We start from the raw sequence: 14,615 nt of genomic DNA on the forward strand, positions 1-14,615 counted from the left end.
ATAATGAGTTTATTATTTTACCCCTATTAATTGATAGGTCCAATTTTTCATTAAAGACTTTTAAGAAGTTCTACATTTTTCAAAGACATTAACTCCCTAAATAAATTGAGGGTATAATAGGTAAAAAAAAAAATATATTTGCTTGATTTGTCAAAAAATGACAAGTAAAAAGAAAAATCAAATTAGAAAATATTTGACAAGTAAAAAGGAACGAATAAAATAGTTAATTAATACATATTTAAAGCTCAATTTGAATTTTAACTATGATAAAGTAATAAAATTTAGTGTAAACACCGGATGGAGATAAATATTTAATACTAATGTTCATCGAAAAATATGGTGGTTTTTGTCTTGCTTATTAGTCTTAGAGGTTTGTTCTTTCATTTCTTCATGATGGCTATTTCTCAAATGCAACTTATAAAAGTATAATTTTATGCATGAATTCCATGATAATTTGAAGCATAAGACATCCAAAAAAAATTCATTTTGTGGTGTTAGAATATATGACAATATATTTATTTCATTAACATAATAAGTATATATATACCTAATACAAGTGGCTAATACAAGGAAACTAACTATCTATATATGAAAATTAAATATATACAATTTGTTACAAATCTGTCAGAATATATTATCATATATTCTAACATGTGGTTGTGAGATAGTAAGAATTATTTTTACAAACTAATTAAACTTAAATTAATTAATTATCTCATGAATTTGTGAACAGCCAGAGAGCATAACACAGCACAGTGGTTAAAGAATGATGAGCACAACTGGAGTGGAAAAAAGTCTTTAGTTTTTTTTAAAAAAAATAAAAAATACAACAACAAAAAACCTGTAATAGGGAGCTAATCGGGACAAAATACGACACCAATCAGAAAATCAAAAGATATAAAAAAAATACAGCTTTAAGTTCCAAAAAGAGCTTTTTTAAAAAAAAAAACAGAATTTTTTTCTTCTGTTTTCAAATTTATACTTTGAGGTTGTTTCCCATTACATAGACAGGGAAAAAATAACTAGGAGGATTAAAAAAAAAAAAAAAAGATAGGAAGGATAAATACAAGATCCTCAAAATCTATTTTTTATTTATTTTTTACTTTTCATGTCCCATTTATCCCCACAATCTAATCTTCATTCTCTCTTCAAATGCAGCACATAATAAATATACAAATTGTCCAGTTTTTATCCCCTCTTTCTTCCCTTCAAAACACCTGCAAGATGCACAAAGCCAAACAATTTATTTAAAAATACTTGACAACTGAATTATTTTTAAATTATATTGCTTGGATTTTTCAAAATATCATCGTGTGTATCAGATCTTTCAAAAGTGGTGTTTTTTATGGAGGATTTGACGCTGATGTGATAGTTTTTTGGGGAGTCCGAGAAACATAGATATGAACCTATATTGTTTGGGCTCTTTAAAAATGTGATCGTGTGTATGTTGTACCCTCCAAAAGTAGTTCATTCTTGGAGGATTGACACAGGTGCGAAAGTTTTTTTTTTTTAGAGTTTGAGCAACATAAATTTTAGTCTATATGCTTGAACTTTTCAAAAATGTTGTTAGGTACATATCAAATCCTCCAAAAATAGTGCATTTTTTGGAGGATCCACACAGGTGCGACAATTTTAAGGAGAGTTTGGTCAAACTCTTCAAAAAATGTAGTTGGATGCGTGTGATCCTCCAAAAGTGGTGCGCTTATTTGGAGTATCCAACACAAGTACGACAATTTATTTGGAGAGTTGGAACAAGTAGATTTTTACTGCATTCACACACCAGATTTTTCAGATGAAGCTTTCCCATTCACAGATGTTTTCAAGAAACCAAAATGTTTCCCCAGAACAGATTTACCCTGAAAAAGGAAAAAAGGATATATTGGCATTTGCAAAGAAGAAACAATGAACAAGCCATGACAGTAGAAAAGCAAAGAAGAAAAACAGAAAACAGTACCTTTGAATATGTTCCAGAGTAGCCTGCTACTTGCCCCATGTAAGTTGTATCATTATAAAAACCTGTGTTATCCTGAAAACACAAGTGACAATTGTAAATGAATGAACTTGTCCATTATTCATGTGACGTGAGTGTTGAGACATAATATAATTAAGTCATCAGAAGAGTGTTTTTTCTGAAAGCTCACGCTTTTAGATGAGACGATCACATACTATTAAAATGGTGTAGAGTCAAGGTACTACTTTACAATCTTCATGTAGTCATTTTCTTTTGGCTATGACTATATGAGGTAGACGTCAATGCATATCCCCCACCCCACCCCACCACCACAAGATGGATTTTGATAAGGGTCTAAAAGTCTAAAGGGCAGCATGGTACATAAAGCATCCCACGCTAGTAGTGTCCAGGGAAGTGTCACACCGTAAGGGGTGTGGTGTAGACAACATGAGTGGTTTATTACACAGCTTAAACCTGTGATCGACTTTATCGTTGCTCCAAGACTCCCTTCAAAAAATCTAAAAAAAAGAAATTCAAAGATACAAAATTGAACTTGCCTTTTGGAAATTCGATACAGGAGAACTAGCAGTGTCGTCAAGATAAAGATCCTGTTTTTTTCCACTTTGCTCTTTTATTTTCCTTCTCTGTTTCTCCTTCGCATTTTCAGTCTCAGAAGTATTTAAGAAGTAGCCATTTTCTTCACAACAAAATTCTCTATCCTCATGGAAAGTATTATGTGGTGGACCAGATGAAGCATCAGAAACCATAGACAAATCTTCATCTATATATGTTGATTTTCCCCTGCCATCATAAATACTTCTCCCCTTAACTCCATTGAATTGATCTGAAGAATATGAGAATTCATCAAAGTACATTGTCCATCCAGATTCACACTCACTAGTGCATCCAGAACCTGATATGTCCATCAAGATTTCAGCTTTGTTACTTCAACAAAAAAACAAAAGGCTATTTATGAAAGAAGAGAGGCTAGTACTGTAATAAAGAAAGAATTAAAAGACTAATATGGAATGAATTCTCTTTGTTGGTAGTCTATTTATAAGTAGGGAGAGGAGAAAAGTAAGGTATAATAGAACCAACCAAACTTAGCACACTCAAATAGTAGACTAGTTTTGTCCCTTTGCTTTATCTGTTCCCTTTTTTTTCCTTCTCAATTTTGTAAAGAATCAAAAAATTGCCAGTTGGCTTAGTCATGGGGTAGGGAAATAGAGAAATGAGTCATGGCCATTGGCAATTGATTTGGTAACAAAAGGTGATTAGAATTACACGACGCCTCAAGCTTAAGCAAGTTGAGGTCGATTATATGAACGCAGAATATATAAACAAACACTCAAATTTGGCTTCGGCTGACAACTAAACACTCCAACTTTGAGTATGCATATTTAGATACCTCAACTCGCCTTTACTGTGTAAGTTGAAGGTTCCAACTTACAAAATGATCATCTAGACACTTTGAAAATTTGTGTCACGTATGCATCAGGTATCCACGAGACACAGTGGAGACGCTTTGGAGTGTTTAGTTGTCAGTTAAAATGTCTAGATGCGCACTCTCTAAGTTGGAGGGGCTTACTTACCAGTTGAGGCCAAGTTTGAATGACTGTTTATGTGTTATACCTTATATGAATTATTACTATCCCTGACATACATTTAAAAGCCCATCAACTCGTGTCTAAGTGAGCACATCGTGACGTATTCTGTATTATGAGGTTTCATTCTAAATAGGCTAATTTTATCTTAGATGTCAACTTACCGCGAACCCCTCCTCCTTTATCTAGAATTGAGACTGGCTATCTGAGCAAACTCCCACTATAATATCATATATATGACCTTAATTGGATGCAAATGAAGCATTTTCTTGGACCACTTATTTGCTGACATAAGAGGACCATTTAGAAACAAAATCTCTTGGCTCCATTGTTTTCTTAATTGGCCATGATTGGAGGCAAAGGTCTTTGATGGGCTTATCAGTTTGTCCTAGTCTACTTGACTTTAGAGAATCTCCTAGTAATGCTATAAGACCATAAATACCAATTCTTGAAAAATAATGCATATTGCCCATCATTAAATCACAATATGATAAGTTACTATTGGGTTGTTGTATACCAATCGAGTTTAATTTCTATACGTTGACAATATAATATCTTTTAACATTATTAGGTCACTAGTTGAACAGTAATCGCACGCAATTACTCCTAACATGTGTATTAGTAACCGGAAAAGTAAAACGACAACGTTCTCCAACACTGTCAACAACAACTAGAACAATAACATATCCAGTGAAATTCCACAAGTGGAGGCTGCGGAGGGTAAAATGTACGCAGACCTTACCACTACCTCATGGAGATAGAGAGGCTTTTCCGAAAGACCCTCGGCTCAAAAGTCACAGTCCCAAGTAAGAAAACTTCATAACACTGTCAGTGGATATAAATCCGTATTAATATCATCTGCTACTGCTAGCTCCTAGTGTGAAGTCACAATATTTCCCTTTTTACAAGATTACTATAACAAGTTAAGAAGAAGGATATCATAATAAGGATTCAGCACACTCACTGCAGACTTCAGGTGGAAAAAATCACCATTCACATGTAGGTTTAGAAATGAAAAGGTATCAAAATTAATTGTTCTTTATTAGGAGGGGGGAAAGTTGTCCATATAAGGCCAAATTTATGGTATGCAAAACATTTAATTAAGTGGTCATGTGGTTGCTGTAGGGTATCATTTATGACTCATTTGGTCCCTTAGCCTAATAAATGCACATGCACTCTGCGGGAAGGGGCGGAGCCACAGTGATAATTATGGATTTGACAAAACTCAATAATTTTAGCCGAAACTCGTAACTTTGCTCAAACCATGTAGTTATGCAAAATAAGAACGGATTGTCTGTATATAACGGTGTGATCTTGGTGGTAGTAATATATATTCAAATGAAAACTTTGAAGGTCAAAGAGGGAAAGACTCCATGTGAACGTCATTTGTACATGGGTTAGACGATCCTAAGGGTCGGAGGAACCCTGACAAATAGGCTCAATTGTAGGTAGCTACGATTAAGCGGCTAGAGGAGAATTGCACCTCATGTGGTGTCTGGTGAGGTCCTAAGGGCGCTTGAAAACCCAGAAGATCGAGTGTCATCCACGCCCATTCGTACTCATAACAACATTAGGTCTCCAAGGTGAACAACCTCTAGTTGATGAGACAATGTAGGCAAGGGAAGTCGGCAAAATAGATCCATAACTTCGGAAAAAGCATTAGCTCTGAAGATTGGGCATAGGATCCAAATCCCAACCCATCAGTGGACTGCTCGAGATGAAAGTAATAATTTCAATTGAACCCATATACTGTTTAAAGTTATGTTAATTTTAATATATGGATAACTTTTCTCCAACCAGAAACCAAATGACTACTAATTTATTTAAGTTTACTGATACATGAAAAATACTCATTATTTGACTGATCATACCTGCAAAGTGGTTTTTTCCTATTATACGCTCAATCATTTTTGACAAAGACATTTGTGGCTCTATCACAGAATGGTTGCTGGAATTTGTATATGTAGGGTATCCCATGGATTATCAAAATACAGGTAGAAAACAAGAGAAGAGCTAAAGTCAGATTTTTGACATGACAGAAATAGCATATAATTTGGGAAGGAAACAACTGACTATTATGTGATGCGATTTTTGTACTATCAAACAATTAGACATCAATCCCAAGCTAATTGAAGTCGACTCTATGAAACTCTGTAGTCACATTTGAAGTCGGCTATATGAATCCCCTGTATCTGTTACTCTCAGTTTCTGCTTTAGTTCATGGAAATCGTATAGCCACATATTAAAGCTTTGGGAAAATATTGAAGGGCAATATAACTCTCTTTAAAACCAGTCTTCCACTTCCACTATCCTCTTATAGGACAGTTGGAAATAGAGAGAAGGAAATTAATATCATTGGCCAATCCACTCTTGAAGTATAATTAACTCTTTTTTAAAAAAAAATTGTGGGGTCCGAAAGATGCAAATAACAGAGATATTGATGTTGAGATGAATATGTGACATACCTGGCACAAGGTGAGAGTAGTCTCAGTGGTGAATAAGATGAGGACTACGAGGCTAAGATGGTTCAGGCATGTGGAAAAAAAATGCAGGACATGACACCTACAACTTACCAAGTATATAATCCTAGATAGGAGGATATAGAGGGCAGGGATTAAGGTAAAAGGTAATAGGTAGTCGAACATTGTTTAATTTTTCTTATCAATAGTATTATTAGTAATCCTCCAAATATCGTATTCTTCAATTTTATTTACATGTTGTTTTCTTTGCTTCATTTATCCGAATTAATTGTGATTTCTATTTTTTTTTTCTCCATTATTTTCTATATGATTCATTTGAGTCAAAAGTCTATGGAAACAGACTCTCTACCTTCACAAAGTGAGGATAAGTCTATGTATACATCACCCTCGTCAAACCCCACTTGTGAAATTACACTTGATATGTTGTTTTAACCATGGTGTTTGAATTAGCTTATCCGCACCTCGTCTAATTCCACGGGATAACTGAATCATAATTAATTTTCTGATCCTCCTTCACCAAAAGATTCTGAAATCCAATTGTGCTCAACGAGTCTCACAGCAAGAACTGGGATTTTCTTTTTGGCAACTAAAAAGAGACACAAAGTGAAAATATCACCACAAAGGACTCTTCGTGGTCACAGAGAATAGTCCCCTCCTTTCATGGTGACATTCGTTGCCCATAAATAATGAATACAAGAATTACCCGAAAAACTGTTCAAAAGAGGCCGCCACTAATAAGTCGACATTCGCAAGACTACTATCTTTACACAAAATGCATAGTTCATGATTATAGATTTGACATCATTTTCATTTACAGTTTAATATAAAACCGCAAGAGAGTCAAGGGGGAGGAGAAAAACCGTCTTTCATACAACAGAGAAGACTGGGATAGACAACTACTAATGAATTTACATGCAAAGTTGTCTGAATTCCCAATAAGAATGAAATCGCTTTGGTGAAATTAATGAATAAGAAGCCACTTCTGTAAGGAAATTGACTTGATTCACTGAGAGCACAGCTTACTCCGACTTGTACTTTGGCTTGAAAAATCAACCTAACAGATGAAAACAACAGTTTCAGCAAAACAGAAGGTAAATATTCAGAAATAAAAGCAAAGAGGAATTACAGCTATGCTTAGCTAATCGGGTAACATCACAAAGTTGCTGATATTAAGCGATCATAATATACATTCTCTAAGTTGGCAGAAATGCAAGGTAAGGCTGCGTACAATAGACCCTTGTGGTCGGGCCCTTCCCCGGACCCTGCGCATAGCGGGAGCTTAAGTGCACCGGGCTGCCCTTTTTTAATATAGACTACCGTTTAATAGCAAGTTGTCACATTGTATGTGATGAAATAATGTTAAGAATTTTACTAATTTTTTAACAGCTAATGCTCACGAAAATACAAGGGTAGGAGAGAAAAGAGAGAACTTGACAAAATAAAGCATATGCAATTGGTACATTATATAGTCCGTCAAGTTTAAGCAAAGAGAAAACAATAGGATAATCAGTTGTTTCCAAACACGACCCGTCACTAAGTATATAATCAGAGAAAACAATAGGACTATCATCTGTGAAAAAACCACAAACACAGGAAAACTAGTAGGGCAGGATAGGGAGGGGATACAAGCCCCTAATCGCAGAATAAAACTTTTACACTTCAAGATTTTGTAAGTTCATAAAGATACCTTGAGAAAATCCAGTAGTTGCCGTCTCTTTTCTGCTAAACTTTCACATGGTAAACTTCCCTACATAAGTTGGCTCCCCACTATCAGACCCCAAGTATCATCACTCACTGTAATCGAATGCTATTATGCTCTCAGCCACTAGCTAGAATTTTTGGATCACACAGTTCAGCTGATACAACCAATACTTTTACATGGATCAAAAAAACAGTTACTCCCTACATTTCATCTTATGTGTCTTAGTTTGACTTTGACCTGGTGGAGTTTAAGCAAGCAAGGGAGACTTTTGAATCTTGTGGTTCTAAACTGAAGATGTATATAATGACCAAAATGTCCTTCCTGTAGTCTTAAACATGCAATGTAAAATGTTGGAATTAAAGAGTTACCAAATATGAAAAGTGACATTCTTTTCAAAACAAACTACAAAGGAAAATAAGTCACATAAGTTGAAATAAAGAGGGTACAAATTACTCATACAGTTAAGTATCTTCATACGCATATGACTTCTTTATTAAAACATCCAATACAGCCTTTGAACTCCTAAAACTCTGAAAATATGGAAACTTAGCTGTGTTTTTTTTCCATAGTCCATTCACATGAAGAAAAAAAAAAGTAAGATCATTAAAAGAAACCCCAGAAGGGGTCAAGAAGTTGAGTACATTACTATCCAAATTTATAGTGTGCCAGCACATTCAGGACCAACATCAAAATTTGAGTATTTCTTCTCTCTCATTTGGACTATGTCCTCTTTATAAGGTTCAATGACATGTCCAGAAGTAAAAATTACTCCTTAATCGCTGAAAGAGCTACAAAGCTATGAACTCAGTAATTATAAATATAATGTGCATAACCAGCAACCATAAAATATGTGGTATAAAAACAACTATACATGTGTTGAACTTATTCATCACATTAGTGCTACAGAAATCATATGATCATCGAAATGTTTGACAGCAATGACAGGTAACTATAAACAGAGGTGTTATGTGTTGCATGTAGAATTAAGCAAGGCTAGGCATGTTGTTGCTAAGGTAGACTGGTGGAGCTTGCAAACAAATTAGTATTTGAGAACTAAAAGAGCTCTACCTCATTGACATTGCAAAAATTTGAAAATGTTCCTTCACCCAACAAAATTTTGGAGTAAATAAAGATATTAAGATACATTTAGTAATCAGGACTGACGCTTGAGGGACTCTAGCAAAGCTCGAGGCTTAGAAGAAATTGATAAGATAAGGGGCTTTGGTCATGAAATGTGAGCTTATCCCCCTTCGCTATGTGAATAATTTATCACTCTACTGTGACAAAAATGGTAGGACAGTAGCCTATTTCCTCCACCAATATAGATACTTAACAATCTAAAACTTGCCAAGCTGGTTGACAAACCCAACGACAAAGCCGAGGGAAGGAAGGGGCAATCATAAAGAATATTTCCTGAGGTTCTGCTCAAAAAGAAATCCACTTAGGTATATCTCCAAATTGTTACCATCAAATTACTTGGTGTTTTTAAATAAGATAAATTTGAAGAATTTATTGCTTCACCATTCCTTAAACATGTCACTTTTTCTACTAAAAGTCCATGTTTTAGCCAACAAAACAACAATGTCAAAACAGAGGGGGAATAACAGAATGATACCTCAGTAAATCTTTGACCTGCTAGTATTCATATATCATTACTCATTAGGCCTGCTAAAGGTATGCCTTCTTTTTTTGGTTCTGAAACAACTTACTAGCCTTATTAAGCTAGGTTAGAAACAACCTAGAGCAGCACTTTATAAGGACAAAATATCTGTCCCGGCATCTCTTTCCGCCTTCCAAGAGAACCCCTCAATACCCCTTTGAAACAACTTACTAGATTTCTTAAGCTAGGTTATTAACATCCTTAAGCAGCCCTTTATGAGGACAAAATGCCTGCCCCAAGACCTCCCCTCATCCCCTAGGACAAACCCCCACAACTCGCCTTAGGAATAAGAACAGGAATAAAAAGAGACCATATTTGTCAAAGAAAAGAGCAATAAAAAAAATAACAGCAGAGTTGACAATCAGAAAAAGGAAAAGAACAGCAAAGCTGGTATATAGAGTAGGACAACAAGCAATTTTTAAGTTCAATTTCAACTTGTGATCTTTCAACAAGCATTTCAGATTTTAGATTTTAGTATCAATATAGTACGTTTACTTTTGTCTTAGATGTAAATCTTGTGTCCACCATTTAGCATGTGCCACTTGTATTCTTACTATTAAATCAACTGCAAATTTCATACTCCAGTAATCTTGCAAAATAGAACATCCTTCATCAAACTCTGGATCCCAATTTGATTATTCCTATTAAAATGCTGGAGTAGGTAGAACAACACTACACAACATAGCTAGTGAAATCTCACTAAGTGGGGTCTGGGAGGGTAGAGTGTACGCATACCTTACCACTACCTCGAGAAGTACAAAGTTTCTTATAAATGGAGGAAACAACAAGACTGTTTTATTTCTTACTTCTCTTTCTATTTTGTTCTTGCATTTGCTCACTAATTCATCACTTAATAATGCGTTCTTACAGCTAAACACAGAGTCACTAAAAATGCATTCACTAATAACAAAAAGAACACATCAAGTAACAGCTTATCAGAAAAAAGAAAACATCATGTAGTATGAACTCAAACAGGAAAGCCAGCTGAATTAGCTACCTGAGTTTCAATTTCAGCAACATTGCCATTTGAAGACTCCCCCTTTTTAATCCACGCAAAGCTATTATCCCTCTGCGTTAACATTTTTCGCGGTTCATACCTTCCGGAACTCCCATATCTCCACTTGTCACCATACACCCTAATACTCGATCTCCCATGACCATACCTCCTATCAGTCAATGATAAGTCCCCAAGATCTCTCTCAATCGTCATCTTCAAACCAGCCTCCGAATCTATCAGTACATCTTTGCTCTTATCACTGTATGCATGAAATGCACCTCTAAATCTCGCCTTCTCATTAGTTTTTTCCTTCACATCAACTGAAACCTCCTCCTTTTCTGCATTTCTTTCTTGTCCTGATCGCTCCACACTGTCTGCTTTATCGCTAACTTCTCCAACCTTATTAGCCATCTTTCTCCTGCTATGTTTATTTCCCCTATACCCAACTCTACATTTCTTCCCTGCGATTTCCCTATCTACCTTGTTTTCTTCAACCACCTCCACCGTGCAAACAGTAGCCACTTCTTCGACCTCCTTATCACCATATGCACAAAGTGCATCTTTCACTCTCACCTTCTCATTAGTTCTTTCTTTCACATCAACTGAAACCTTCCCCTTTTCTGCATTATGTTCTTGTCCTGATTGCTCCACTCTGTTTGCTTTATCGCTCAATTCTCCAACTCTATCACCCATCTTTCTACCGCCATTTTTCTTTCCCCTAAACCCAACTCTATGTTTCTGCCCTGTGATATCCCTGTCTACCTTGTTTTCTTCTACCACCTCCACTGTGCAAACAGTAGCCATTTCTTCGACCTCCTTATCACTGTATGCACAAAATGCACCACTCACTGTCACCTTTTCATTAGTTCTTTCTTTCACATCAACTGAAACCTTCTCCTTTTCTGCATTACATTCTTGTCCTGATTGCTCCGCACTGTCTGCTTTATCTCTCACTTCACCAACCCTATCAACCATCTGTTTACCGCTATTTTTCTTTCCCCTATACCCAACTCCACAATACTGCCCTGCGATTTCCCTATCTACTTTGTTTTCTCCTACAACCTCCACCGTGCAAATAGAAGCCACCTCCTTATCACCGTATGCATGAAATGCACCTCTCACTCTCACCTTCTCATTAGTTCTTTCTTTCACATCAACTGAAACCACCTCCTTCCCTGCATTATGTTTTTGTCTTGATTGCTCCACACTGTCTGCTTTATTGCTCACTTCTCCAACCCTATCACCCATCTTTCTCCAGCTATTTTTCTTTCCCCTATACCCAACTCCACAATTCTGCCCTGCGATTTCCCTACCTACCTTGTTTTCTCCTACAACCTCCACATCAACAGAAGCCACCTCCTTATCACCGTATGCACCTCCCACTCTCACCTTCTCAGCAGTTCTTTCTTTCACATCAACTGAAACCTTCTCCTTTTCTGCATTAAGTTCTTGTCCTGATGGCTCCCCGCTGTATACTTTAACGCTCACTTCACCAACCCTAACACCCATCTTTCTACCGCCATTTTTCTTTCCCCTAAACCCAACTCCATAATTGCGCCCTGTCATTTCCCTATCTACCTTGTTTTCTCCTACAACCTCCACCCAGCAAACAGAAGCCACCTCGTTATCACCGTATGCACAAAATGCACCACTCAGTGTCACCTTCTTACTAGTTCTTTCTTTCACATTAACTGAAACCTTCTCCTTCCCTGCATTACGTTCTTGTCCTGATTGCTCCATTCTGCCTGCTTCATCGCTCACTTCTCCAACTCTATCACCCATCTTTCTCCAGCTATTTTTCTTTCCGTTATGCCCAACTCCACAATTCTTCCCTGCGATTTCCCTATCTACCTTGTTTTCTCCTACAACCTCCACATCATAAGAAGCCACATCCTTATCACCGTATGCATGAAATGCACCTCCCACTCTCACCTTCTCATTAGTTCTTCCTTTCACATCAACGGAAACCACCTCCTTCCCTGCATTATGTTTTTGTCCTGATTGCTCCACACTGTCAGCTTTATCGCTCACTTCTCCAATCCTATCACCCATCTTTCTCCAGCTATTTTTCTTTCCCCTAAACCCAACTCTACATTTCTTCCCTGCGATTTCCCCATCAACATTGCTTTCTCCTACAACCTCCACCATGCAAACACTAGCCACTTCTTCAACCTCCTTATTGCATTTACTCTTAGATGATTCTTGTCCACCATTTTCCACACTCACTACAGCCATCATTTCTTCCTCGGCCACATCAATAGTCGAAACCTTAACCATATCTCTTTCAACCCTAGGTTTTCTATCTCCAAAATAGCCCATTTTCTCTTTTCCCTTTCTTCCATCAACACCTTCTTCAACCACTGGAGAAGTGGTTTTAACCTCCTTTGAATTGGGTTCCTTAGAAATCAAACCCACCTCACGCCAACCTTTTCCACTGTGATTTTCACGCTTCTGCAGATTTTTCCCAACTGGAGCTCGACTATGGGTACACCCATTTGCAATGCGATTTTGATGATTTTGAAGAAGTGGATATTTTTTCTTTTCTTCATTTTCTCTTTTTTCCTTTTCTTCTTGCTGCTTCCTTTCTTTCTCTTTAAGCCATCGTTCTTTAAGCTCAGCTATGGTGACGTAATTCGAGGGGAGAGAAGGGTACTTTACACGATCAATTCCAGCCATTGACGATCAAACCAAGAAAAACTTCTGAACAAAGCAACAACAATTGTGCTGAAGCATCACATGGTGGATTGAAAATATGGCGAAAAGCTGTTGAACTGTAGAGCCACCGAAGGGTGTGTCTGCAATTTAGCTGGTACTACTTTTTCCCCGAAAAAGACGAAGTGGACGTGACACGTTAATGATATATATGAACCACTTTCGTTAAGCATGGAGATTTATACAGGCACCATTTTTATTTAAAACATAATATATAAATATGTTTTTTAATTGAATTTTTCGTTATTATTTATTATACGTCTTAGATGATAATTTGTGTTCTATGTAAAGTCTTTTATGTATTATGTCATATAGAATATATGTATTTTATTTGTTCAAGTTATATAAATTTACGTATTTACTCATCCACACTCAAAATATAATAATTTATATACTAGTTAAGATCAAGTTAAGGAATATATTTATAATTTAAGTATTATATCTTTATTTAACACAAATGTAGGATATTTGAAGCTTCAAAAGTGACAAGTTCTAGATTACGAAATTGAGAGATATATTTGTCTTTTTCCTTATATGTACAATAGATGCAAAGTCGCTTGTCATATTTTTCTGCTCTAATTTATTTGATGCATTTCATTTATAATCAATCTGGAAAAAAATGATATTTTTCTTATTTAACAAAAGTATATTGATGTTATTAATATTTTACTCATGTTGAATTTATTTTAAGAAATTTGTATTAAGGTGAAATCAAACTATCAACGAAATATAATTTTAAAACTTCTTCATAGTATAGATATTAAAATGTCAAAAATACTTTTGACCTGAAGCAGACACATCGATAAAGAGGTTTGAAATTTTAAAAATACCATCAACATAAAATAGTCACGTCAACGAGCTAAGATGTGTTTTCTTCTATTCTCTTATTAGTATTGATACTTTATTTTATTCACTTCACGTGGTAATCGTTTAATGTTAGTCCGTTACGAAAAGGATATCATTATTTTTAACTTTTTCTTTTTTTGTATATATACACTTTTTTTTTCACTTCACGCGATACTCATTTCTTATTAGTCCATTAAAAAAAAAAAGATACTATTATTTTTTACTTAAAAAAAGCACTTTAATTTTTCTAATATATTTGAATGACATGTTTTTTTTTTATATTTATACTAATATAACAATATATTTTAATTGTAAATTTTAAATAGTTATATTTCTTTCTTAAATTCGTACGTAATGAGACACACGCCATATAATTGAAATTGAGAGAGTAATTATTTTATTTGCCATTCTAATATTCATGTATGTGAGTTTTTATTTTTTATTTTTTTCTGGTCATAGTGTTTACCCTTCAGCTCTATTATTTCGAACGGTATGCTTACATGGTAAAAACAATTATCTTCACCTTAATTATTTAATTATAATAAATTAATATAATTCGATGTAGTGATTCAATACATGTATCTTTTTGAGTGCTTGAATTCATCAGGCATACTTTTTCACATATATTCATTTTATGGCAAAGTAATGAAGATGAGTTTTTTT

General features: G+C 35.4%; 2 protein-coding genes across 4 annotated transcripts; both read right to left on the reverse strand.

Annotated features, from left to right (window-relative positions):
* Positions 1 to 956: 956 nt before the first annotated feature.
* LOC129880664 (protein SOB FIVE-LIKE 5-like) lies at positions 957 to 2,995 on the reverse strand. The gene is made up of 4 exons (XM_055954803.1): positions 2,509 to 2,995; positions 1,955 to 2,026; positions 1,781 to 1,856; positions 957 to 1,217 (listed from the first exon to the last, which is right to left on the reverse strand). The coding sequence occupies exons 1-4, from the start codon at positions 2,875 to 2,877 to the stop codon at positions 1,189 to 1,191; spliced, it is 546 nt and encodes a 181-aa protein (XP_055810778.1). The 5' UTR covers positions 2,878 to 2,995; the 3' UTR covers positions 957 to 1,188.
* Positions 2,996 to 6,780: 3,785 nt separating this feature from the next.
* Positions 6,781 to 13,253, reverse strand: LOC129880613 (uncharacterized). Of its 3 annotated transcripts, XM_055954712.1 has the most exons (3): positions 10,395 to 13,253; positions 7,723 to 7,782; positions 6,781 to 7,089 (listed from the first exon to the last, which is right to left on the reverse strand). In XM_055954712.1, exons 1-3 carry the CDS (start codon positions 13,068 to 13,070, stop codon positions 7,039 to 7,041), a joined length of 2,787 nt encoding a protein of 928 aa, XP_055810687.1. In that variant the 5' UTR covers positions 13,071 to 13,253; the 3' UTR covers positions 6,781 to 7,038. The 3 variants fall into 3 exon arrangements, with proteins under 3 accessions (XP_055810687.1, XP_055810696.1, XP_055810706.1); XM_055954721.1 differs by lacking the exon at positions 7,723 to 7,782 and having other exon boundaries at positions 10,395 to 13,252; XM_055954731.1 differs by lacking the exons at positions 6,781 to 7,089; positions 7,723 to 7,782 and adding an exon at positions 7,789 to 8,065.
* Positions 13,254 to 14,615: the final 1,362 nt, after the last annotated feature.

This window comes from Solanum dulcamara, chromosome 1 (genome assembly GCF_947179165.1).
Source record: "Solanum dulcamara chromosome 1, daSolDulc1.2, whole genome shotgun sequence".
Lineage (NCBI taxonomy): Eukaryota > Viridiplantae > Streptophyta > Magnoliopsida > Solanales > Solanaceae > Solanum > Solanum dulcamara.

Bases quoted from the DNA above. Each gene is read 5' to 3' on its own strand.
- LOC129880664 (XM_055954803.1), bottom strand. From the start codon at position 2,877: ATGGACATATCAGGTTCTGGATGCACTAGTGAGTGTGAATCTGGATGG. The intron at 2,027-2,508 runs GCAAGTTCAATT...TTGTGTTTTCAG, and splicing joins CTGTATCGAATTTCCAAAAG to GATAACACAGGTTTTTATAA. The intron at 1,218-1,780 runs GTGTGTGAATGC...TGCATCTTGCAG, and splicing joins AGCTTCATCTGAAAAATCTG to GTGTTTTGAAGGGAAGAAAG.
- LOC129880613 (XM_055954712.1), bottom strand. From the start codon at position 13,070: ATGGCTGGAATTGATCGTGTAAAGTACCCTTCTCTCCCCTCGAATTAC. The intron at 7,783-10,394 runs GTAGCTAATTCA...CAACTTATGTAG, and splicing joins TTGCTGAAATTGAAACTCAG to GGAAGTTTACCATGTGAAAG. The intron at 7,090-7,722 runs GTATCTTTATGA...TTCATCTGTTAG, and splicing joins AACTACTGGATTTTCTCAAG to GTTGATTTTTCAAGCCAAAG.